At 39.1% G+C, this 22108-nt stretch overlaps 1 protein-coding gene across 2 annotated transcripts in view; it reads right to left on the bottom strand.

Annotated features, from left to right (window-relative positions):
- LOC306842657 (genetic suppressor element 1-like) overlaps nucleotides 1-22108 on the bottom strand; it is a 212116-nt gene that overhangs the window by 4044 nt on the left and 185964 nt on the right. For both annotated transcript variants that reach the window (XM_079373625.1, XM_079373626.1), the window contains exons 5-14: nucleotides 11707-11873; nucleotides 10097-10294; nucleotides 9178-9357; nucleotides 8469-8779; nucleotides 6621-6954; nucleotides 5190-5800; nucleotides 3124-3236; nucleotides 2708-2969; nucleotides 1599-1712; nucleotides 850-1233 (exon numbers count right to left, since the gene is read on the bottom strand). In XM_079373625.1, the coding sequence (XP_079229751.1) occupies nucleotides 850-1233; nucleotides 1599-1712; nucleotides 2708-2969; nucleotides 3124-3236; nucleotides 5190-5800; nucleotides 6621-6954; nucleotides 8469-8779; nucleotides 9178-9357; nucleotides 10097-10294; nucleotides 11707-11873 (2674 nt within the window). The remainder of the gene's footprint in view (nucleotides 1-849; nucleotides 1234-1598; nucleotides 1713-2707; nucleotides 2970-3123; nucleotides 3237-5189; nucleotides 5801-6620; nucleotides 6955-8468; nucleotides 8780-9177; nucleotides 9358-10096; nucleotides 10295-11706; nucleotides 11874-22108) is intronic.

Here is a 22108-nt window from a genome sequence, read left to right as displayed (position 1 = left end):
CATTAATATCAAATGTGGGTTTTTGCATGACTTTCAAATGTTCTAAAGGGTTACTCCAAAATGGCGCTACACTGACTTGGAGGAGACGAATTGTTGAATAAAGTCATTATTTTTGTTTTCTTTGCATACAAAAAGTATTCTCGTAGCTTCATAATGTTACGGTTGAACCACTGATGGCAGATGGACTACTTTGGCGATGTCTTTCATACTTTTCTGGGCCTTGACAGTGTTATTTACTTGGTAGTCAATGGGACAGTGACAAGCCTCCCGGTTTTCATCCAAAATATCTTGCACTGCGTTCAAAAGACGAACGAAGCTTTTACGGGTTAGGAACGACATGGGGGTGAGTGATTAATGACAAAATTTGCATTTTGGGGTGGAGTAACCCTTTAAGTACATTTAATAAATTTGTTATTAATGGCCAGTGTGTGTCATGAAGATGTTATTTGTTTTAAACAGAATCACATACATGATCAGTATCAGTATCAAAAAGTATAAATTTTTATCCAATTAAAAATTTTTGATATCACCCATCCCTAGTAGCTTCTCGAGAGTGGCTGCACAAGCACTGATGACAAAACAGCAGTTTCACAATTGGCACAGGTGTTTAGCGTTTATTCTAGGTGCATCCCATTTTAGCAAACAAGTACAATCCAATCAATTCTCAATAAACAAAATGTCCCACCCTACATTTTTTCTTGTTCAATAAGTAATTTCACTCAGATACGTCACAAAAAGAAAGAAAAGACTAATCACAACTTTCATTTTTAATAGTGATTTTAAGTAAGTGGTTAAGTATGCAAGCAATGAAATAACAGAATCTTAAAGAGTACTTGAACTGCTAATTACCTTTACTCTTCTGCAGAGCTTTTTGGGTGGACTGCAGTACTGATTCATGGAACTGCTGGGCAAACTCCTCTGCAATGAAACTCTCCCAGGGTTTGGTCTTTCCGTTGACATTAACAGAACTTTCTTTAGTGAACGGGGGCTGTCGTACACTGTTCAGCAGACTAGAGCTCTTGCCTGGGATGCTGTCATTGGCTCGACATTTGTCAGGTAATGCAGCAGGCAAGGAAGAGTCTTTCAGTCTTAAGGGATCTGAGAGAGATCTGTGCTGATCCAAGTGCGAGAGGGGTTCTGCTTGGGGCTGGGGCACAGACACAGAGGGGGAGGGACTGGGGGGCCGTCCATTCAGCAGCTCATCAGATTGGACTGGAGATTGAGACAAGAGGTCTGCAAAATAAATAAATAAATATCTACAATAATTTAATGTTTGCAGGTGTATTCATGAACATGGCAAATCATCAAACAGGCTCTCAACCAGAGTGGACTGAAGGGATTTTGAAGCTATCATGAGGAGTATTTTGTACATCCCAGACAGTGTAACACAGATGCTGTGCATCTCCTGAGGGTCACCCACACAGTAAAACACTCATTACATGTTGTGGTAATGAGCTGAGAAAACAGACAGTGATGAACATCTGGAGCTGTCAGCTGCTTTCACACGCTTACAACACTCCACACTGTGTACACACACAACACGACTCACTGCATGGACAAACACACATGTGCACACACACAGATCAGTGTGAACTGACCTGAGCATAGGGCTGCAGGGCTCCTGCAGAGCGGGTGAGGGTTGTGTCTGATGTTGTCTAGAGTCACGCTCTTTTGTTTTATGGCCTTCAACAACTCCTCAACCCTCTCATTATCTGAAACACAGGGGGAAAAAAAGAGCAAGAAAGACAGAAATATATTATTGTCACAGCTTGTGAAAGTATCTTCTTGTATGTTTGCTGCCAATAGATCTGAGGTGCGAGAAACACTGCTTTACACTTGGTCCACAACAAGGTCTCTACCACCCCCTGCCAGTCCTGCTTCAAATTGTATTATATGACTCTGAAGTAGGGGTTGAATGACTTCTGATTTTTTTTAAAGTCTACTTTTATGTGATGAAAGTCGAGTCGAAGCTGATGACGTCATTAATGAACAAATAGCTCCTATAACAGCTTATTTTTATCAGTTCTTTCGTCTTTGGTTCGTTATATTTCTCACAGATTTCTGCTCGTTCTAAATCAGATACAGATAAGTAGCACAGCAAAGATTAAAGACTCATATGAATGAATGCATTAGTGAGAACGATTGCGTTTGTGAATTAATTCTACCTGGCAGCGTTTCTCTACTATTAATGAAGCTGTGGGATTTATTTATTAAGAAATATATGCTTGAACTTTTCAGTTTCTAAGCTATTTTATTGAGAAATCACAGCACAGTGTTGACAATACATTTCCACGCTGAATGATTTATTGTACGCGCTACTGTCTGTAGCCTATGTGTGTTTTACAGTGCAGCAGCGCACTAGATTTGAACGGCAATTAACTTACCTGTACAATAAGCTGTTTAAAACGTGCATTCTACCATTCAATTTCGAGCATCCAGTAATATAATCACACGTCTTGTGGAGCGCTTTCAGAAATTGTAATTTGAACTGTTTGGAAACGGAGCGTAAATGTGGATTTCTTATACTGTTGCACCCTCTATAGGACCAGTGACTAGTCGACGTCAAGCTAAAAGCGTCATGGCAGAGCACTGAAGTCGACTAGACGGTGCAACCCCTACTCTGAAGTAAGCTCTAGTGTGAAAATGTCCAGATAAAATAAAATAAAATAAACAGCATCAATATGAACACAATAGACAGCACGAGTACCTCTTCTCTGCTTCTGAGTGACGTGGTTAAGACTGAAGATGGTGAGGAAGCGTTTCTTTTCCTCTAGCTCAGGGCTGTTGTTCATGTCCTCTGGGGTGAAGCGGGTTATTAGGGGGGCAGGAGTAGGCCGCTTGGTCTGAACAGCTGGCAGGGAAGGACTCCTCTCTCTCAGCATGCGCCTCCTCTTCCTCCTCTTCACCTCAATCATCTCCTCCCGATGGGCCATAGTCGTCAGGTCAAACATCTGCAGAAACTCCATCTTCTGTAAGAAGAGAGGGTTTTTCTCAATAAATACTGATTTACTGTGACAAGGTCATTAGAGTCATAGAAGGAATCATCAAAAATCTACACAAAGCAACAATATTTACAAACATTTGATAACTATAGTAGTAATGCATGAGACTGTGGTGATTCACCTCAGCAGAATCATCTAGTTTGAGTGGTGGCTGTTCTGCAACCCTCCTGAGATGAACTCGCACCTCTTCCTCGTCACTCTCATCATAAGAGTCATCCAGCTCATAGTAATAACCTGCAAAAGATATCACTGAACACTCAACACCTCTTAGAAATGATCTACAAATGATGTAAGCTTGACCAACTGGATAAAAATGGTACGACTAAAGCTTAAAGTATACTCCAGTTTTGACTTCGCATCAAACACTCGGCCTATGAAAATATATTCCAATTGATAATGTGCACAAACCCACTAGAAACTAGAGGTTGACCGAAGTATCAGTTTTGCTGATTAATCAACAGCGATAGTTGACTGCTGGAACTATCGGCTATTCCGGGTTGCGTCCATTGCTGGAGTGGCTGAGAAGGGTCTGCTGTCATTATACAGTGCGAGAGTGGCCTGTAGAGGTAGATCACAAACACTTTGTGTTGTTTGTTTTGACACGTGAGGCTGTGCAGAAGCGGATTAAAAGTCTGCATGAACCGGAAGTTGCTGCGGACTTTATTGCAGTGTAGTGACTTATTTCCAGCTGAAACGGAATATTGAATAGAGGGCGTGATTTTATTTTTGCGTTCCTCCTCTCTGCCTTTCACTCATAGCAACCTAACGGTTGGAAGGGTGCGTTTAAGGATATTCTGCCCAAGCCGCCAGACTGACGTCATCAGCGAAGGAATACCATTCCAGAGCAGAAGCAAATGTTCAGATTTTGATTAAAGAATTACCAAGAAAACTTTTTTTTTTCAGCAGATTAAATTGCATGGATTAATTGTTCACATCAAGATTTGCAATGTGCGCTAGTAAAGTAAATAAAGGTCATTTTGATTTCATGCGGACTTTAAATGCAGCTAAAGACAGAAAATCCTGCCAGCGGTAATACAGATTGCGCTTTCTCTTTCCGTTTGCTCTGTTCATTTAAACACCAAACTTTAAACTCATCTATGCTGCTTTATTCATTCTTGAAGTAAACTTTTTCCCATTTGTTAATTTAAATAAACCGCTTTAGACCACTGCCTGAACTGAACGTGACGTACACATCCGGTGTGTGTGATAACCTGCTAGTTTGTCCTAGATTCAGCGCTGCGTTTTTGCCTGGTGTGATTATTACAGCATCATCAAGTGTTCTAGAATAGAAGCAGTTAAAGTGCGAGAGTATACATACCATATCCATATGTATGTAATGTCAATGCAATGGCCTTTGTGTAGATATTTAAAGGTTTAAAGATCTTTAAGCATGACTTTGAAATGAAATGGTAACACTTTACAATAAGACTCCATTTGTAACATTAAGATTAATGAAAGCTGTAGAATTATTGTTCCTTGTTAGATTTTCAACATTTACTATTACATTTTTAAATTTTTAAGTTTCTTCTGTTAACATTAGTTAATAAATTATGAACTAAGTTTAATGATCAATATATTAATATTTTTATTCCTTTACAAAGTATGATTCTAGTTCTGGTTCTGTCAATCTCTACTAGAAACTTTTCTTTTTGTTGTTCCATCTCCTCTGTTTCTTTATTAACTGTGAAACAACAGCCCAGTCCAGTGTTTCCACTTTGAGGGAACTAATTAGTGCAAAAAATAAAAAAACAAGAGGCATGTGACCATGTGGTTAGAAAAATTGTGCATACAGTGAGTGAACTATGCTAATGATGACATTTATGTCACATGCACTTTACACATTCTCGTTCGTACATGTAAAAACCAAAGTATACTTTGGCCTTAATCTGCAGATAATTAAAAGAAGTATTCGTTATATAAAATTAATGTAGTATTCAGCTACTGAAAATTTATCACACCTTGTCTATAGGCTCTCCAGCTCTCAGCACCAGTATATCAGTATAGATAGATAGATAGATAGATAGATAGATAGATAGATAGATAGATAGATAGATAGATAGATAGATAGATAGATAGATAGATAGATAGATAGATAGATAGATAGATATCAGCACCAGTTTTTACAAAAACAATAACCATTGGGATGGCTGTGTGAAGATTTGATGACTGGCACAGTTAACTACTTACCTTTCTCTCTGGCTTCTCTGCGTCTTTTCTCCTCCAAGTCAAGTTTGCTGACAGCTTGTCTGTTCTGCTGCAGGAACTCATCATACACTAACATGGCATCTGGTGCAAGACGTGAATGCCCCTGGAGGCTCTTAAAACACCCGCTGGACTTCAGGCCTGCACTCAGCTCTCCATATGGCCCTGACATACTCAGTGATGCCCTCTGCTGGTTCAGGAAGCTATGGGTGGATTTTTCCAGCTCCACTAGGAAAGTGTTTGACTCAGAGAACCCACTGGGCTGGATGGGGGGATATTTATCCAGACTGTCCCTTTTCCGAGATCCCTCTTCCAGCTTTTCAGAGTTGTAATGCCGTTCATGTTTGGAGGGGGGTAGGGGAAGCCGACTAATATCATAGTGACCCAGACTCTGGGGTTCGTGCAAGGTGCGTCTTGAGTCGGTGGATGTCTCGATGAGCGATGCAGGGTTCCAAAGTGTGGTTGGTGGTGGGGGAGCGTGGTCTTTGTGCTGGTGTTTTGGGGAGATGAGAGGGGGTGGAGCTCCCAGGAGAGGATGGGCATCTCTGTCTCTCTCACGATCTCTGCTGTTGGGCTCGTGATGGTTTGGTATAGGTCTAAAAGAGGAAATACATTTTCCAGTCTTTGTTAGCTCCGACTTTTGCAATGCAACAAAACTGGTTTTGTAACATAAACTTAACTCATTTGTATCAGTACTTAGTACACTGTAGATGATGTTAACATATGAGTCACTCTTTGAAGTCAACTGGATTTATACCAATTCTGATGCCCCAATCAAAAACAATAGACTCTAAAAAAGAGGACTCAGCTATTTTATTCTATCCCCACCCATTCCAGAAGTTTTCACTTGATGTCCAATTGCTCCTGATTTATGATTTTATCACCACCCATACATGCTTTTTCATGATAGAGCATTTCTATTTTTTCTAGATGACACCTGTTAATGCAGCTCATTAATTTAATTACTGTAATGTTGAGTGTTTAATCTTATTTTTATACATTACTGACACTCTATCCTCCAATTTGATACTGTTAAGTGCTTTGACACAATCTGTATTGTTAAAAGTGCTATATAAATACAGGTGACTTGACTTTAATAATAATAATTAAAAAATTGTGACCTCTTGTATATTGCAGGCTGAACTTTTGTCATTAAAGAACACATAAGTTGTCGGCGCCAATAGCCTTGTGGGCAGCGCACTGACATACAGTGCTGTTGTGCTACGGGCGTCCCGAGTTCAAATCCTGACTTGAGGACCTTTACTGATCCCACCCCCTATCTCTCTCCCACTTTGCTTCCTGTCAGTTCTGATCGGTCTTGTCAAAATAAAGGCAAAGATGCCCCCCCAAAAAGAACAAATTCTGTTTAAAGTGCAGACATCTGTGTGACAACCTCCAGTGTGAAAATGCCCTTACCTGTGTCCCTCTATATGCAGGTCTGCAATTTCCCCCTGTCTGCCCAGGTCCAGGTGCTGCTCTAGGACCTGCTGACGGAACTCTGAAACCTGGTACTGCCTGTCCTCTTTTTCTTGCCTTAGCTTCCGTTGCCGGGCCAACCAGCGCTCTTCCTCATTTGTGCGCTGCAGCATGGTGGCCGCTGTCAGACTGGCAGGTCCCGCCCCTCCAGGGCCCAAATACATGCCATGAGCAGAGACAAGGCTGGGCACGGGGTGATGGGTGGAGTTTAGAGAATGGTGAAGTCCAGGCTGGATTGGTTTAGGGGTTGTAAGGATGGGCTCTTTGGTTTTATCTGGGGGAAATTATATGCATAATGTTTAGCTGCACAGAATGATGGGTCACACAGGTTAAAGATTATATAAAGTGCAGTGAAATGTGATGCTTGAAGCCAAATTAGATTTGAACTGATTCTTTTTTGTGTTAAATTCGTAATTAAATGTACATGTGTTTGGCACTGGTAATGGCCAAATATATGAGAAAACCAGCTTTTCGAAAATATATTTGTCATTTCTGTGGTTTAAACAACTTTTTTGAATAAAATTTTAGGCAATTTCTATTTAGCCATCTAGCTAGCAAGCCACCATGTCGGCTTGACATAGTTGTCTATATGACTGACTTTAATTTTTGTGCTCCTCCTCTCTGTCTCTCACTCATAGCAACCTAACAGTTTGAGGGGTGTGGTTAAGGATATTCTCCCCAAGCAAATGTTCTGATTTTGATGAATGATTACCAAGACAATTTTTTTCAGTGGATTACCTTGCACGGATTAATTGTTCACCTCAAGACTAGCAATGTGAGGTAAGTAAATAAAGTCGATTTTGATTTCATGAGGACATTAATGTTAGGATGAGCAGCCATATTTCATGTTTCAGATGATAAGCCACATTTGAGGTCAATGATCGAAATGAACGTTTGGATGTCCTGACCGATATACTGTAATTACCACATAGACCAGCTGTTAATGATCTATTAACCTATCAATGCATCTTATTGTGAATGTTTAATCCATGCATATGTTTGTTATTATTATTATTATTTTTATTTGTGGCAACAAATAAATAAAAGGGAACAATTCTCACCACTAACTAGTTGCATATTAGTATGCCTAACATATTGGCAGTTTATTAGTACTTATAAAGCACATATTCTGCATGACTATATGCTACATCCCTAATCTCACCCAATACCAAAACTTAACCACTACCATGCTAACTATTAATGAGCAGCAAGTTAAGAGTTTCTGAGGCAAACATCATAGTTAATTGGAGAATTGGACCTTAAAATAAAGCGTGAACTTTTTAGCTCATCATAATTAAAATGTCCTAACTTGATCTTCCTGTGAAGCAAAAGACTTCTATTACGTAAGCCAGACTTCTTCAAACATTTAGTCTGCTTAAGAGGCCCTTTCTCACAATTGACTGTAAACTCCCATTTAGATCTGCCTTAATCCAAACAACAACCGATGGTTAAGTCTCCATTTAAAAATAATAATAATAATTTCACTCAGATGTATGGAACAAAAGGTCTGTTGCTACTTACGTTACAACTAATTGTAAAGTCCAATTATGTGGATTGGGACCAAGTGTAGTGAATCTAACAAAAACATGTCATGTTCCACTCCTAAATTTTATACCATCCATCATGATGACATATGTTTTATTATTTTTATGAATTCAGATTTCACTGTTTACTTAAAGCATAGTATAAAATTGCTGAAACTATAAAAAAAGATATGCTACTAAGCATTCATACTGTTTTTGTAGTTCAGTTGGTTTGGCATTAATTATTTGGAATTAATGTTCATACCAGGTCTGTTCGTAGTGATTCTGTCTGCAGGTTTGGCTCTGTCATCTGGGGGGCCTCTCAGCCCATGAAGCTCAGCCAGATAGTGGCTCTCCTTCTCTCGTGCTGACCTCTCCTTCTGTCGCTCCATCTCTCTTTCACGGTCTCTCTCTTTTTCTCTTTCTCTCTCCCTCTCTCTCTCTCTCTCACGCTCCAGCTCCTTCTCTCTCTCCCTTTCTCGCTCACGCTCTTTTTCTCGCTCAGCCTCTCGTTCTCGTTCTTTTTCCCGCTCGCGCTCTCTTTCTCTCTGTCGCAGCTCGTCCTCCATCTGGAGTCTGTGAAGACACAACACACACAGATGAGCTCAAAATACAAAAACATAGCACAAATACATGTTTGTGGTGCTTCTAAAGTTTGTCCAGCAACAAGCTACTCAAATTTAAACTAGTCCTTCAAACTACAGTCAAGCTCTCCTTTTGTAGTTAGATTAATAAAGAGTATATTTTTCCCCCAATGCTATTTATTTAAAAAATAATAAAATTGAATCAAGTCTGCAAATGTTACTACATTACTACAATTAGATTTAATGTCATGAAATTAGTTTATGGCCATTACCATTACAAAAATTTACAGTGGTAAAATATAATATGGTATAGTGATTCATCAAGTTGTAATACATTGATATATTTCAGTATTTCTGTTTACGTCCAGGTTTCATGGTGCTGTTGTGTACCTCTCTGACAAGCGTTCTGACTGTAAGCTGGACAGTGAGGGGTGGCTTAGGTCTCCAGGGTAACGCACCCCAGGCAGGTGCATGTGTACTGCAGACGGGTGAAGGGGAGTTAGAGCACCCCCTGCAGGCAGTGGATAGAATGGCGACCTCAGCGCTGACAGACAGAATGGATCATCCATTCTAAGAGAGTTAAAATAGACAGAAGCTTAGTCAGCTATAAATAAGCCATTAATAGGTTGATTGAAATAATTTAAACACCATGGCTCTTTCAAATCATTGCTCTGTTTCTCTGAGCATTCTGACCAGCCCTACACAGCAATATTGGCTCAAATTGAGTTTACAGCTGTTTGGCCAACAAAAGGCTCAATTGGGAATTGTTTCAGGAAAGATGCCATTGTGGAGATGTGGTGATACAAAAATTACGTTACACCTTTAGGCTGTCCTGTGCAGTACATTAAGCTCTGCTCACACCAAGAATAGTAACTATAATGATAAATATATGTGTCCTTACCAATGGATAACATTATTTTTTTTTTAGCACATAATGCAGTTATGTCATCTGCCACTTTAAATGCTCAAGCTCTTTAAATTTAGTTTGAATCTGATTGCCTGTACATATTTTTATCGTTCATTGTTCGTTATTTTATAGTTGTGGTGTGGACTTCCTTAATCTCACAGAATTAGGTGATTAGTTATCATTAGTTATCAGATAGTTATCATCCTTTATTGTCCATGTCATTGTTATAAGTGTGAACGTTCTGCTTAATGTCTCCTTTTGTGTTCCATAGAAGATATTCACACAGATTGGCAACAACCTGAGAGTAAGTAAGGACTGAATTATCACTTCATTTGCTTTAGTTGACAGAAAATCTCAAATATCCAGGGTTTTAAACATGTTATTCTTTGCATGTTTGTGTACCTGTAGTGTGAGAAGGAGGGGTGGGGCATATATCCAGGGTGGTAGTAGGCAGCAGCAGCTGCAGCAGTGGCAGGATCAAGCCCCAGGGGTAAAGAGGGCATGCGAAGCTCCTCAGCTGTGGCGTAAGGACGAAACCCCCTCAGATATTCTTCAGGAACACTGGCCGGGGGCACAGCATGGGGCATCTGACGGGGCAGGCTGTCAGTGAAATACAGGTAGAGAATTTAAAGCAATATAGCCAATTAAAAAAAGAATCATGTCACAAGGGATGGCAGGTTTTAGGACCTCTCCACACACCTTAAATTTTTTAGCATGAACAAAATTGACAAAGCGGAAAAGTAACACTTTACAATAAGTTTTCATTTGTTAAAGGCAAGGCAAGTATATTTATATAGCGCATTTCATACACAATAAAGATTCAAGGTTCAAATTCATTATAAGCCAAAGGGCGATTATTGTTGCAACATAAAATTTGTAAACATCATACAAAACACAAACAAAACAAATAACACCACAACATTCTGATATCTCATAGATTTAAAAGCCTTACAGCAGTGGGAATAAAATAATGTCTGTACTGATTGCTTTTTAGTTTAGGCATACTATACCGTATACCAGAAGGAAGCATTTTAAACTCAAATAATTCAGTGAAAAAATTGATTGAAAATGAAGTAAAACAGTTAAGAATAAAAGATGAGGATACAGTGAAATCAGTTTGGACATAGCACAGTGCTCATTCAGTAAATGCACAGCTAAACAGATGTGTTTTGAGGCTGGATATAAATATGGCTACTGATTTAGCACATCTAATCTCTTCTGGAACTGGTTACAACTGCGGGTAGCATAATAGCTAAAAGTGGACTCCCCTTGTTTTGAGTGAACCCTTGGTATTTCTAACTGACATGATTCCTAATGATCTGAGTGATCTGGTGGGTTTATATTCAGTGAGCATATCTGCATGTATTGAGGTCCTAGGCCATTTAGTAATTTATAAATGAGTAATACTACATTAATATCATTCCTAAATGTAACTGGAAGTCAGTGTAAGGACCTGAGGACTGGTGTAATATGCTAAGTTTTTCTAGTTCTAGTCAGAATCCTGGCAGCAGCATTCTGTATGAGCTGCAGCTGTCTAATTGTCTTGGGAAGGCCAGTGAGAAGTCCATTAAAAAGGTCTACTCTGCTAGTGATAAAGGCATGAAGTCTCTCCAGGTCCTGACTGGAAACAAAGCATCTAAATCTTGCAATGTTTTGAGATGATAGTATGCTGATTTAGTTATTGCATTGACTACTGAAATACTTGATGTGATTCAAGTTGATGAATCACATCAAGATTCTTTGTTGTTTGACCCCCTAGAGTCAAGGTATGTATTCACCTTGAGAACTTCATCTTTGTTTCCAAATGCGAGGACTTACATATTAATTTCAACATTTTTAATTTTTAATTACCAAAATTGTGGTGGCCCGCATCTAATCTGCCCCGCCAGAGATTCATAATAACCTGAAAATATTTCATAATAACATAAAACATCACTAAAATCTAAATAGCGATATGGCTTAGTGTGCTTAGCAGAGAAGTCAATTTCCCACAGTTCGTCAGTAATACTCACTTAAGGGGCTGAAAGCGTGAGTCCTGCATCACTGACGCGGGTGTCAAGCCAAATGCGTAAGGGTTTCCAATTAGGTGGGCCGGGACAGTGGGACCCCCTTTCTCTTGGGTAGAAGAAGCCTCTGAACTTAACCTGTCCCGGCTGACTATGCGAGGACCTGATTCAGCCTAAACAGACAAAAGAGGAGAGTTTTATGTGAGAAGTGCATTATTACAGCTTCTTATGCTTACCAGACAACCCCAAGCAAACTCCAAAATGTACAGCACTTCTCAGATGTGCCTAAAAGTTTCAACAGTTTGTAAAACCTTGTTTATGCTTGCTGTTGCGCAAACCACCGCAGATTATGCTCCAGCCCCATAAAACATCAAGATTAAACAAATAATAATAATAATAATAATAATCATCACCTAGGCAAATGAAGGTACACTGGATTGGCAGTTCTCTGGCTCTAAATTGTGTTGGGCTCATGGATTTTAATCTGTGTATCATTCGTTCACTCATTTTTTTTATTTAATATTGAAAGTTAAAAAAATTAGAAAACGGCCTCCAAAAATGACATGTGCCAGAAAGATGTTCAAGGAGGCAGAGACGTGCTAAAGCGGCACATTCTTTTGTTTTATTTATTTTTCAAAGGCATGATTTTTGTAGTAATTTTGAATATATTGTTGGGGAATTGAATATACTGTTGGGGAAAACCCATGGGCCAGGTATGATGAACAAAGACCAGGAGTCAGATTGCAATTATACACAATTATACCTTGACAGAGTTTGCTAATTACATCAATGCATAAGTCATCAAAATTCTGATTCCAAAACCTAGATAAACTTAGACAATTTCCACATATGGACGCAAGCTTGAAGCATATCTTCTGATGACTATTTTGCTGACAAGTGATCAGAGGTCAGAAGCAATACGTCTCTCCAAAGACGTATATCTGATACACTGGACATCGACAGTTGAACGTTTGTCCTGGGACTGTCTGAGCTTCTCCCTGTACAGACAGATACTAACACACATACGCAAAGAAATACTTATCTTACTTCAAGTTTGCCTCAGCCCTAAACCTTATCGGGCATAGTTACACAGAGAAGGCAGACTAAAGCCATATTCAACTTATTCTCTAACATGTAACTTTGATTAATAATTATTCAAGAAATATTATAATTAATATTATTATTATGAAGGGCATTGTAGATCTGCGATCCACTCCTTCAATACACAAATAAAATATACATTTTACCATACAACTATAAATAATAGGGTATTACGTTATTTCCGCTGCTGAGGAAAAAATCCAAGTGAACCTCAATTAATGCTCAATATTTATTAAATAAACTCAGCAAAAAAGTTACGACTACTGCATATTTCCTATATACTTCAAAATGTTTGTCTGCTTATTAGTTTACTGAGTTTATTTAACCCATCGCAACTTATTGGAACTGTGTGAACTAGGGTAACTACTCACCTTGATGTTGTTCTAAAGGCTTATTACCTTGCTTTTTCGAAACACACACACACACACACACACAAAATGTCCTCCTCGCACTTCCCCATTTAATAGCAGAGAATAGTGACTCACTTTTTTTGGGAGCTTGATGGAGCGACGCAGAATTAAAAAGTTTTTGAGGAGTCACGGCAGTAGAGGCGGCGCAACTATAATGACACGTGAATAATCCGCCCACTCTATAATGACACACTAAACTGCAGTGGAAAAGCGCCATCTGTAAAGTATGTTTGCAAAAAAGAACACTGAATGTTTAAATCTATCTTGAATTTGTTTTGATTAAAAATAATTACATGGAATAAAAAAGTAATAACACTAGAATACAAAAGAATACATAGAATAGAAAAAGTTGGGGGTGGGGGCTTGCAGCACTGATTCGGAGAGGAGGGGGCCTTGAAGTAAAAAAAGGTTGAGAACCACTGATGTAAGGGTACCCCCGGAATATATAGATATAAATTGCTCATTTTAATGTAATAAAAATATAATGGTTCATTATGTAAGGTCTTTATACACCTTTGAAAACATAGTTGTGTATATTATATTGCATTTCTGTCAATAGATCCTCCTAAATATTACACACTGCACCTTTAACCTAACACTCTACTATATTGTGTGTGATGTACAGACAACATTTTTATCCATCCCATTTCACAGTCTTTTAAATTCCTTCACTTTTAAATTCATTCACTGACCGTATCAGTCACAAATAGTCATATATTAAAAATTTATAAGCATGTATAGGTTTATAATTATATTTGGCCAGAGGAGAACTGCCCCCCCCGACTGAGCCTGTTTTCGCCCAAAGTTTTTTTCTCCATTCTGTCACAGAGGGCGTTTTGGTTCAATGCCACTGTCGCCTCTGGCTTGCTCTAGCGATTATCGTCAATTTGATTTCACAGATACTGTTTAACTAAACTTAGCTAGACAATGACATCTTTGAATTCAATAATGAAATGCCTTTAACTGAGTGTTTAATCTTGTTATTGTACATTACTGACACTCTATCCTCCAGTTTGATACTGTTAATTGCTTTGACACAATCTGTATTGTTAAAAGCGCTATATAAATAAAGGTGACTTGACTTGACTATAAGCAAATATAAGCATTATATTATAAGACAATATAAGATTGTCGGGCATTTAGTTTTTATTTATTTATTTTTCCCCCCCTCACATTACATAAAGAACTGATTTTAGGGTTAAATAGGCCCAGAGAGCTTCCTGAGATTTGCCCATCTTTGTGTGATACAGTCAATCCTGATGCTAATGTGTGACTTTAAATTAACTTCAGTCATTTTAAAGAATTAAAATCACATTTTTATGGCTACTTGTTATAAAAATCCAAAACAAGGCTGTAATGATATCTGGTCATTGACTGCATTACATACAAATTCTGTGTGTTTACTAGCCATGTTTGGGGACAAAATTCATAATAAATGCATACAAAAAAACAAAAAACAAAAACATGAATATAATTAACGTTTTACTGTTTTCATTGGTTGGTTGGTATGGTTCAGGTTAGACTGCATTAACTATAATTATCTTGTAAAAACATGTCCTTTTATAGAGCTACATAAATATGTGTGTGTGTGTGTGTAAAGCGACAGGTGTGCAGTGGGGCTTATGCACATTAAAAATGAAAGAGTACTGTGTTGTGATGGAGCCCAGGGTTGCCTGATGCGTGGCTCCTCTGTCTTTCTCTCTGTATGTCTGTCTCAGTGGCTTTTGTCTGGCAGGCAGTCAGGCAGGAAGAGACACCACTTCAGTATAGTGAGGACCCCACACTCACACAACATATCTTAGTAAAACTCACGAGTGTGTATATGACAAATATTGAGAAAAATCATACTGAAGTCACAGTAAGTGAAAAGAGAGACAGTTTGTAATTCACAATAGTATCTCACTCCTTAGTTGATTAACCCCGCTGCATGCACACACTCAGCAATAATAAGGGTTGAGCAGCAGACAGAGAGCTCTTTGTTCAGTGTGTGTGTGTGTGTGTGTGTGTGTGTGTGAGAGCTATGGCCTGAGCACCCCTTCCCCCTCTCTCTCAACTATACTGACCCAGAATCCTTAGTATGTGTAGTCGAACCCCTCCTGTCATAAAGTGTGATGTCAGAGGTGTTCAACCTCAGTTGGAGCAACACAGACAGGGCTGATCAGAGACTGGAGCAAAACGCTGCGTCTCTCGCTCACACTGGATCACAGATCTCCCAGCTGAGTGCCAGCTTCATTTCAGTTAAAAAGGCACCCCAGTTTCTCAGGGTGAGCATAGAAGTAGCCAGAGGAAGAAGATGACCGTAATCTTTAATGCTGCAGTCTGTAACTTTTTTTTTTTAATTAAAAATGATCCGAAATCAATTTTTGAGCAAGTACATAACCAGCCAGTGTTCAAAACTATCTCCTGACCTTAGCCTGATTCACAATGGTAATCTTATAATAATATGGAATAATCAAATGTGTTTATTTTGATGGCGGATTGTAATCCAGAAAGGATTATGTGTTTATGAAACGCATGCAAGTGACTGAAATTAGATTATATTCCAGTTTTAAATCTGATTACAGATATCATACGTGGGATTACACAAGTTTTGTATTTCAAAGAGAACCAGTTCTAAGGTAGAATAATTAGCTTTTTTGGTTAAAAGAATGTCTTTATATGAAATTTGAATGGTACGACAATTAGAGATTAGACTGTAAAATTACTGAAATTGTAATCTACATGTAACACTAATACACACCACATACATGTAGTCATGCAATGCTGATGCAATTGTTAGATTTAATCACCACTGGTAGTGTGATTTATTGTAATGCTTTTTTCCTCAGTTGATCAGAACAAAAGTGGCAGACATGTTACTTAATTGTTAAGATGACAATATCCAGTGAAGATTCTTATTTGGGCAATACTTCCAAAACAGAATCTGTGATTCCTAAGTACAGTATCCACACCGGTGCAGTGACTGACAGCAACACATCAAAACATTAGATTTATCCGCACTGAGGAGCCATGCTGGTGCACAACCCACCTAAAGAAAATAATTCCGCAAATAACTGCAATTGCAGATTTCAAACAGAGATGGCGACAAAGATGCAAGATTACAGACTGCAGCTTTAATCAAAGCGAGTACGCACATACACTTACTACAGTCATCTGAAGAGGGGTGAGGACCCAGATGTTTAGTGCTGTTGCAGGGCTATTGTTTAACACTGGGGACAGAGCGTATATATGATGAGAGGGGGGCTGGTCCTGTTGTTGGCTGTGTATCACCCAAATATGTCACACACCTTCTGACACACTGTGATTCACAAAGCAAATGGAAATTCAGCACTGTACATGTATGTGAATAAAGCAAGAAGCCAGTTTTTCTTGCCACAAACAGCTTCAAGTACATGTTGCTTCCTTTAGAAAAAAAGACATCTTTAGATGTCTTCTTTTAGACATCCCTCAATCAGTGATGAAAAAAATTGCCGCGCTGGTGGAAACACGAGACCGTGCTGCCATGGCTGTCAAGAGCGGCTCAACGGTGTTTAGTGTCCAGTAGCAGCAGGCATGCCGTCAGCGCAGCTGAAGAGTTCTGCGTTCAAATGCACGCAATAGGCTAAAGCTTGCCTCAAAGCATCGGCAAAAGTAATTACCATGAATGTGTCGGGGGGGAAATAGTAAGGAGATATTTGAATTATTTGCCAATAAACTAGTGTTTTCTGAGTCCCTGTCGCAAAGATGAAGATGACGATCCTGACTCGCCATCTCCTCATTAGACGCGCCTTTAGAAAGAAGTTCATCTTTACGGATTATGATTATAATGAAAGAGTTTTTGTTTTTGTTTTTGATTTGATTTATTTCATGAAGTAGTAATTTAAAGTGGGTCGGGCTCAGGCCGGTAATTCTGATAAGCTGTCGAACACGGGCCGGGCTAGTGCCTGAGTGTTTTGGGCCAAGGCCAGGCTAGGGCCTAAATTTGAGGCCTGTGCAGGGCTTTAGAAAGGATAAAACAGTTGAAAGAGCAGCATAAAAAGGCTATTGAGGCTGAAGTGAAAGAATTGGAGCGGATACAGGCACAAAAAGATGCGAGAGCTGCATAGGCTAAGTTAGAGGTCTATGACAAAGAGATTGTTAAAGAAACCATGTGCTCATTTTCAGAGTGTGCCAATCTTAAAAAGAAGCAAGATGCATCTCAGAAATCACCTCAAGCGAATCTAAACCTTACAGAATCTCAAACTCAAACAGCATCTGGAATGCCCATTTCAGCTTCAAGTCTTTCAACAGTAGCCATGAGTCAGTTGCTAGTACCGGAACCTTCAGTTTTTGCAGGAGACCCTATTCGATTTATTGAGTGGAAACTCTCATTCATTGCACTTATTGAAGGAAAATGCATCTCGTCTGCTGAAAAACTGTTCTACCTTAAGAAGTATGTGAGTGGCCCTGTCAGTAAGGCTTTGGCGGGTATTTTCTTTAGAACTGACAATGAAGCTTATCATGATGCTAGGGAGAAATTGAATTGTCACTATGGTCAGCCATTTGCAATTCAAAGGTATTTTAGAGAGAGGTTGGCTAATTGGCCAAAAATTTATTCAAAGGATGCAATAGGTCTTCGAAACTTCTCTTCCTAAGTGCATGTGAAAATTCCATGCCTCATGTCAAAGGTCTTCAGATTCTAAATGATTGCCAAGAAAACCAAAAACTTGTTCAGAAGTTACCTGACTGGGCAGTCAGTCGATGGAATCGACAAGTCACACAAGCTTTAAGTAAAAATAAAGAGTTCCCAGACTTTAAGGACTTCTGAGCATTTGTGTAAGCAGAGGCAGATACTGCTTGCAATCCGGTAACTTCCTTTCAAGCTCTCCATGCTTTGAGTCCCGTCGCCGACAAACTCACTTTGAAGGAGACTAAAAAGAATAAAGCTTGAGTTTTTAACAGTCAACCAAAATGTGAAAGTCAGAAATCATTGAAACCAGTGATTAGAGCTCCCGTTTGTTGTGCCAACAAGGTAATCATCAGCTCGATAACTGTTCTGACTTCTGTAGTGAATCATTGGAAGAACGCCAAAGATTTGTTCAAGAGCAAAAACTTTGTTATGGATGCTTGAAATCAGGACACATTGCAAGTGAACGTCGTTATCGCCTTGTATGTGATGTTTGTGAAAGAAAGCATCCTACATGTCTGCATGATAGACACTTTGTAAGAAGAATGAAGTTAGAACCTGTAACAGAGTCTATCCAAAGTATTCATAATAGCAGCACAAACGCAGTAACTTTGAGTGTGGCGGGTGAAGGGCAGACTGCAAATATTTCAATGATTTTGCCCGTATGGATATCAACAAAGCAGAATCATAATTACGCAAGACGTGTATGCTCTGATGAACTCTTAAAGCGATACCACCTTCGTCGATCAAGGAGTAAGTAATGCCCTTAAGGTACAATCAAGTCCAGTAAAACTGAAAATAACTACTATGCTTGGTAAAGATACGACTGTGCAAAGTGAGAGAGTGTCAGGGTTGCAAGTGCGAGTCAGGTAGTTTTATTGATTTCCCTCCTGCTTACAACAGAGATTACATACCCATGAATCGTGATCACATTCCTACCTGTGAAGTCGCAAAGAAATGGAGTCATCTGTCAAGTATTGTGGATAAGGTACCACCATTTAAGGATTGTGAAATTGGTCTGCTAATAGGTCACAACTGACCTAGGTCGATGGCTCCTCAAGAGGTGATTGTTGGAAAAGATGACGAACCCTTTGCTGTGCAAACTGATTTGGAATGGAGTATTGTAGGATGTTCATCTCCACGTCTTGATTTGACTAAAGAAAGCAGTGTATGTCACCGCCTTGCGAAAAATGAAAATTTGATGTTTATCTGCTTACCCCAATGGCATCCAAGACGTAGGTGACTTTGCTTCTTCAGTAGAACACAAATGAAGATATTTAACTCAAACCATTGCAGTCTGTCAGTCATATGATGGCAGTCAATGGGACTCGTGGCTTTGAGAGAAAAAAAAACATACACAGACAAAACCAAATTAAACCCTATGTTGCTCGATACATTGAGGTCTAAAGACACAAAACGATCGGTCTGTGTAAGAAACTGAACAGTATTTATATAGTTTTTTTTACCTCTGATCCACCACACTGTCCAACTATCCTGAGCACGTCACAACAGCCAATCGCAGATTTATTAAGTCTGCGATCTGCCGTAAAGCAAGACAGAAGACAGACGTATAACTGACAGACTGCAACGGTTTGAGTTAAAAATCTTTGTTTGTGTTCTACTGAAGAAACAAAGTCACCTACATCTTGGATGCCCTTGGGGTAAGCAGATAAATATCAAATTTTAATTTTTGGGTGAACTATCCCTTTAAGAGAACGATGTCTAAGGAAGAAAGGTATAAGGAACATTACAAGAAATTTATGAGTGAGATCATTCAAAGAGGGGATGCCAGGTAAGTAAATGTCAGCGGCAAAAAAGGAGAAACATGGTATTTGGCTCACCACAGTGTCTTCCATCCAAAAAAAGCCCAATAAGTTGCAACTGGTATTCGATTGTTCAGCTAGGTTTAACGGTTATTCATTAAACGATTTATTGCTTCAAGGTCCTGACATGACTAGTAATTTGAATGGTATTCTGATTAGATTTCGGAAATATCCAGTTGCTCTCATGTGAGTGATTTCATGTGAGTGAGTCTGACCGAGATTATTTTCGCTTCCTTTGGTGGAAAGATGGAGAATTCAGTCAGAACTCTCTTGAATTTCGAATGAAGGTCCATATCTTTGGCGCCACCTCCTCTTCAGGGTGTGTAAATTTTGGCCTGAAGCACATTGTAAACAAGAACAGCCATCTAGATCCTCTAGGTTCAGAATTTGTATTGAAGAATTTCTACGTGGAGTAACTAGTTTGGGAGATGCAGAGAAGGCAATTAAGGTTGCTGATGAAGCAAGAAAGCTTTGTACAATGGGTGACTACTGTTAGTACTGATGGACTTGTTAGAAAAGCCAGAATACATCTAGGCCAGTGGTTCTCAAACGTTTTTGGTCGCGCCCCCCTTAAACCTATAAAAAATCTGGAACCCCCCACTCCCCATGAACCACCATCCCACCTCAGACTACCAAATAATTTCACTAAACATTATGAAAAATTAATGTTTTTTTAAATATACAGGGAAAAAACAAACACCTGCATCACTTGAAACATTGAAAAATGAGAATAACTGTTATTCACTCTGTTATTTTTTTGTGGGTTTCATGCGGTTAGCTAAGGCATAGGACACACACACAGGCCTTTCCTCCTCACCAGCGACATTAAAAACCCTATCACCGTACGTGAGCATTGCGTTGCACCATGACAAAATAAAGTAGAAACTATTATAATCAGTGACGCCGTCTTCACTGGATGCAGCGTGGCGCGATGTGACAACAAATCCCCGACATTAAACTGTTACCTCGTTCTATATATAACGTACTGACACAAAGTTCAAATGATTTGCAACGGCCGCTTTGTCGCATCCAGTGTAGACTGTTGCGGCACGGCGCGACAACTGTAGCGTCCGTGTAGACACGGTGAGTGAAGCTGAGAGTAAGATATGCCTTGTCATATTTTCCACATTTAGCTTTTGAATTACCAGCACCTGCCTGGGTCTGTGCGACTTCATCTATGGCTTTCACAAACCGATCCATCTCCCATTCTAAGTTATGTCCGTTGGCTGTTTAGTGTTTTATTTATTTTCTTTTTTTGTGGTTGGCCCCACACCTTTGACAACCACTGATCTAGGCGATTCAAAACTTGACATGAAAGGCAAATGTCTTGATTAACCATCAACTATTGAAAGGCCTATACAAAAGTTGGTACTGTTAATGGGAAACAGTGTCACTAGATCATTTTCTCAAGGGAGTGAAAATTTGTGCTTTGCATAAAATGGTTTTGTTTACCGTGAGTTCGAAAGCATTTGTATCTGGAAATCAATCATGTTTATGTACATTGTATGATTTGGTGGGAGTGTAACGAAACCTGAAGTGATATGCTACTTTATTATTTGTGGTTTTTGAATTATTCAATTATGTATTTGGGTTGTGACGGTGAGGAAATTTTCCCACCGGTTAATCGATGTGTGACAACATCAGTAATACCGGTATCACCATGGTGGTGGTGGTGGTGGTGGTGGTGGTGGTGGGGGGGGGGGGGGGGGGGTCGTTTGAGTTTTCCCTCTTTTCCTCGCTTTCCTTCGGTTTGAAATAGCTTGTAAGCTCTGTGCATGTTTTACTTTCACTTTCAAATTAGCAGCGATTCTGCATCAAGCAGTTGTTTGTTTTTAGTTTGCTTGCGTTTCCCCTCTTTCCCTCCTTTGCTTAAATAGCTTGCGCACTGCACCGTTTATTACGGTTTTTAAATTATCGGCAATTCGGCATCAGTTGCTTAAATTCAATTCAAGCAACAACAAATAGAACGTAGAACATATATATATATAACTTTTATTAACAAAACGAATGAAAATACACCACGCTATATGCCTAATATAAAATAACAAATAACTTACAAATTTTAAATAAGTAGCCTATACAAAACGGAAAATCAGTAAAGACTGAGGAACAAATAATTTATAAAACGTAGAACGTTTATTAGCGATTAAGAACGTTTGGAGGCACGAACTGCATACACCTTGATGTAAAAATAATGGGAAAAATATCACAGTTTAAATAAAATAAAAATCAGCAAATACTGTGGAACCAAATAAATGAGAAACTAATGTTAAAAAAAACTTCCAATATCACCTTAGATAAATGGCAGGTCAACAGGCTTTTCAAAATCCAAAATATTTTCAAAACAAGCGCTTTTACATTTCTTTTTGAAACTCTTTTTCCATCGTCTTGTCTGTCTCACTTCACTCTTCTTGTCAGTCAGCTCGACT

The sequence above is a fragment of the Barbus barbus genome (genome assembly GCF_936440315.1).
Source record: "Barbus barbus genome assembly, chromosome: 23".
Taxonomy (NCBI): Eukaryota; Metazoa; Chordata; class Actinopteri; order Cypriniformes; family Cyprinidae; genus Barbus; species Barbus barbus.
Note: the sequence above shows the minus strand (reverse complement) of the source record. Positions and strands in the feature narration are given on the sequence as shown.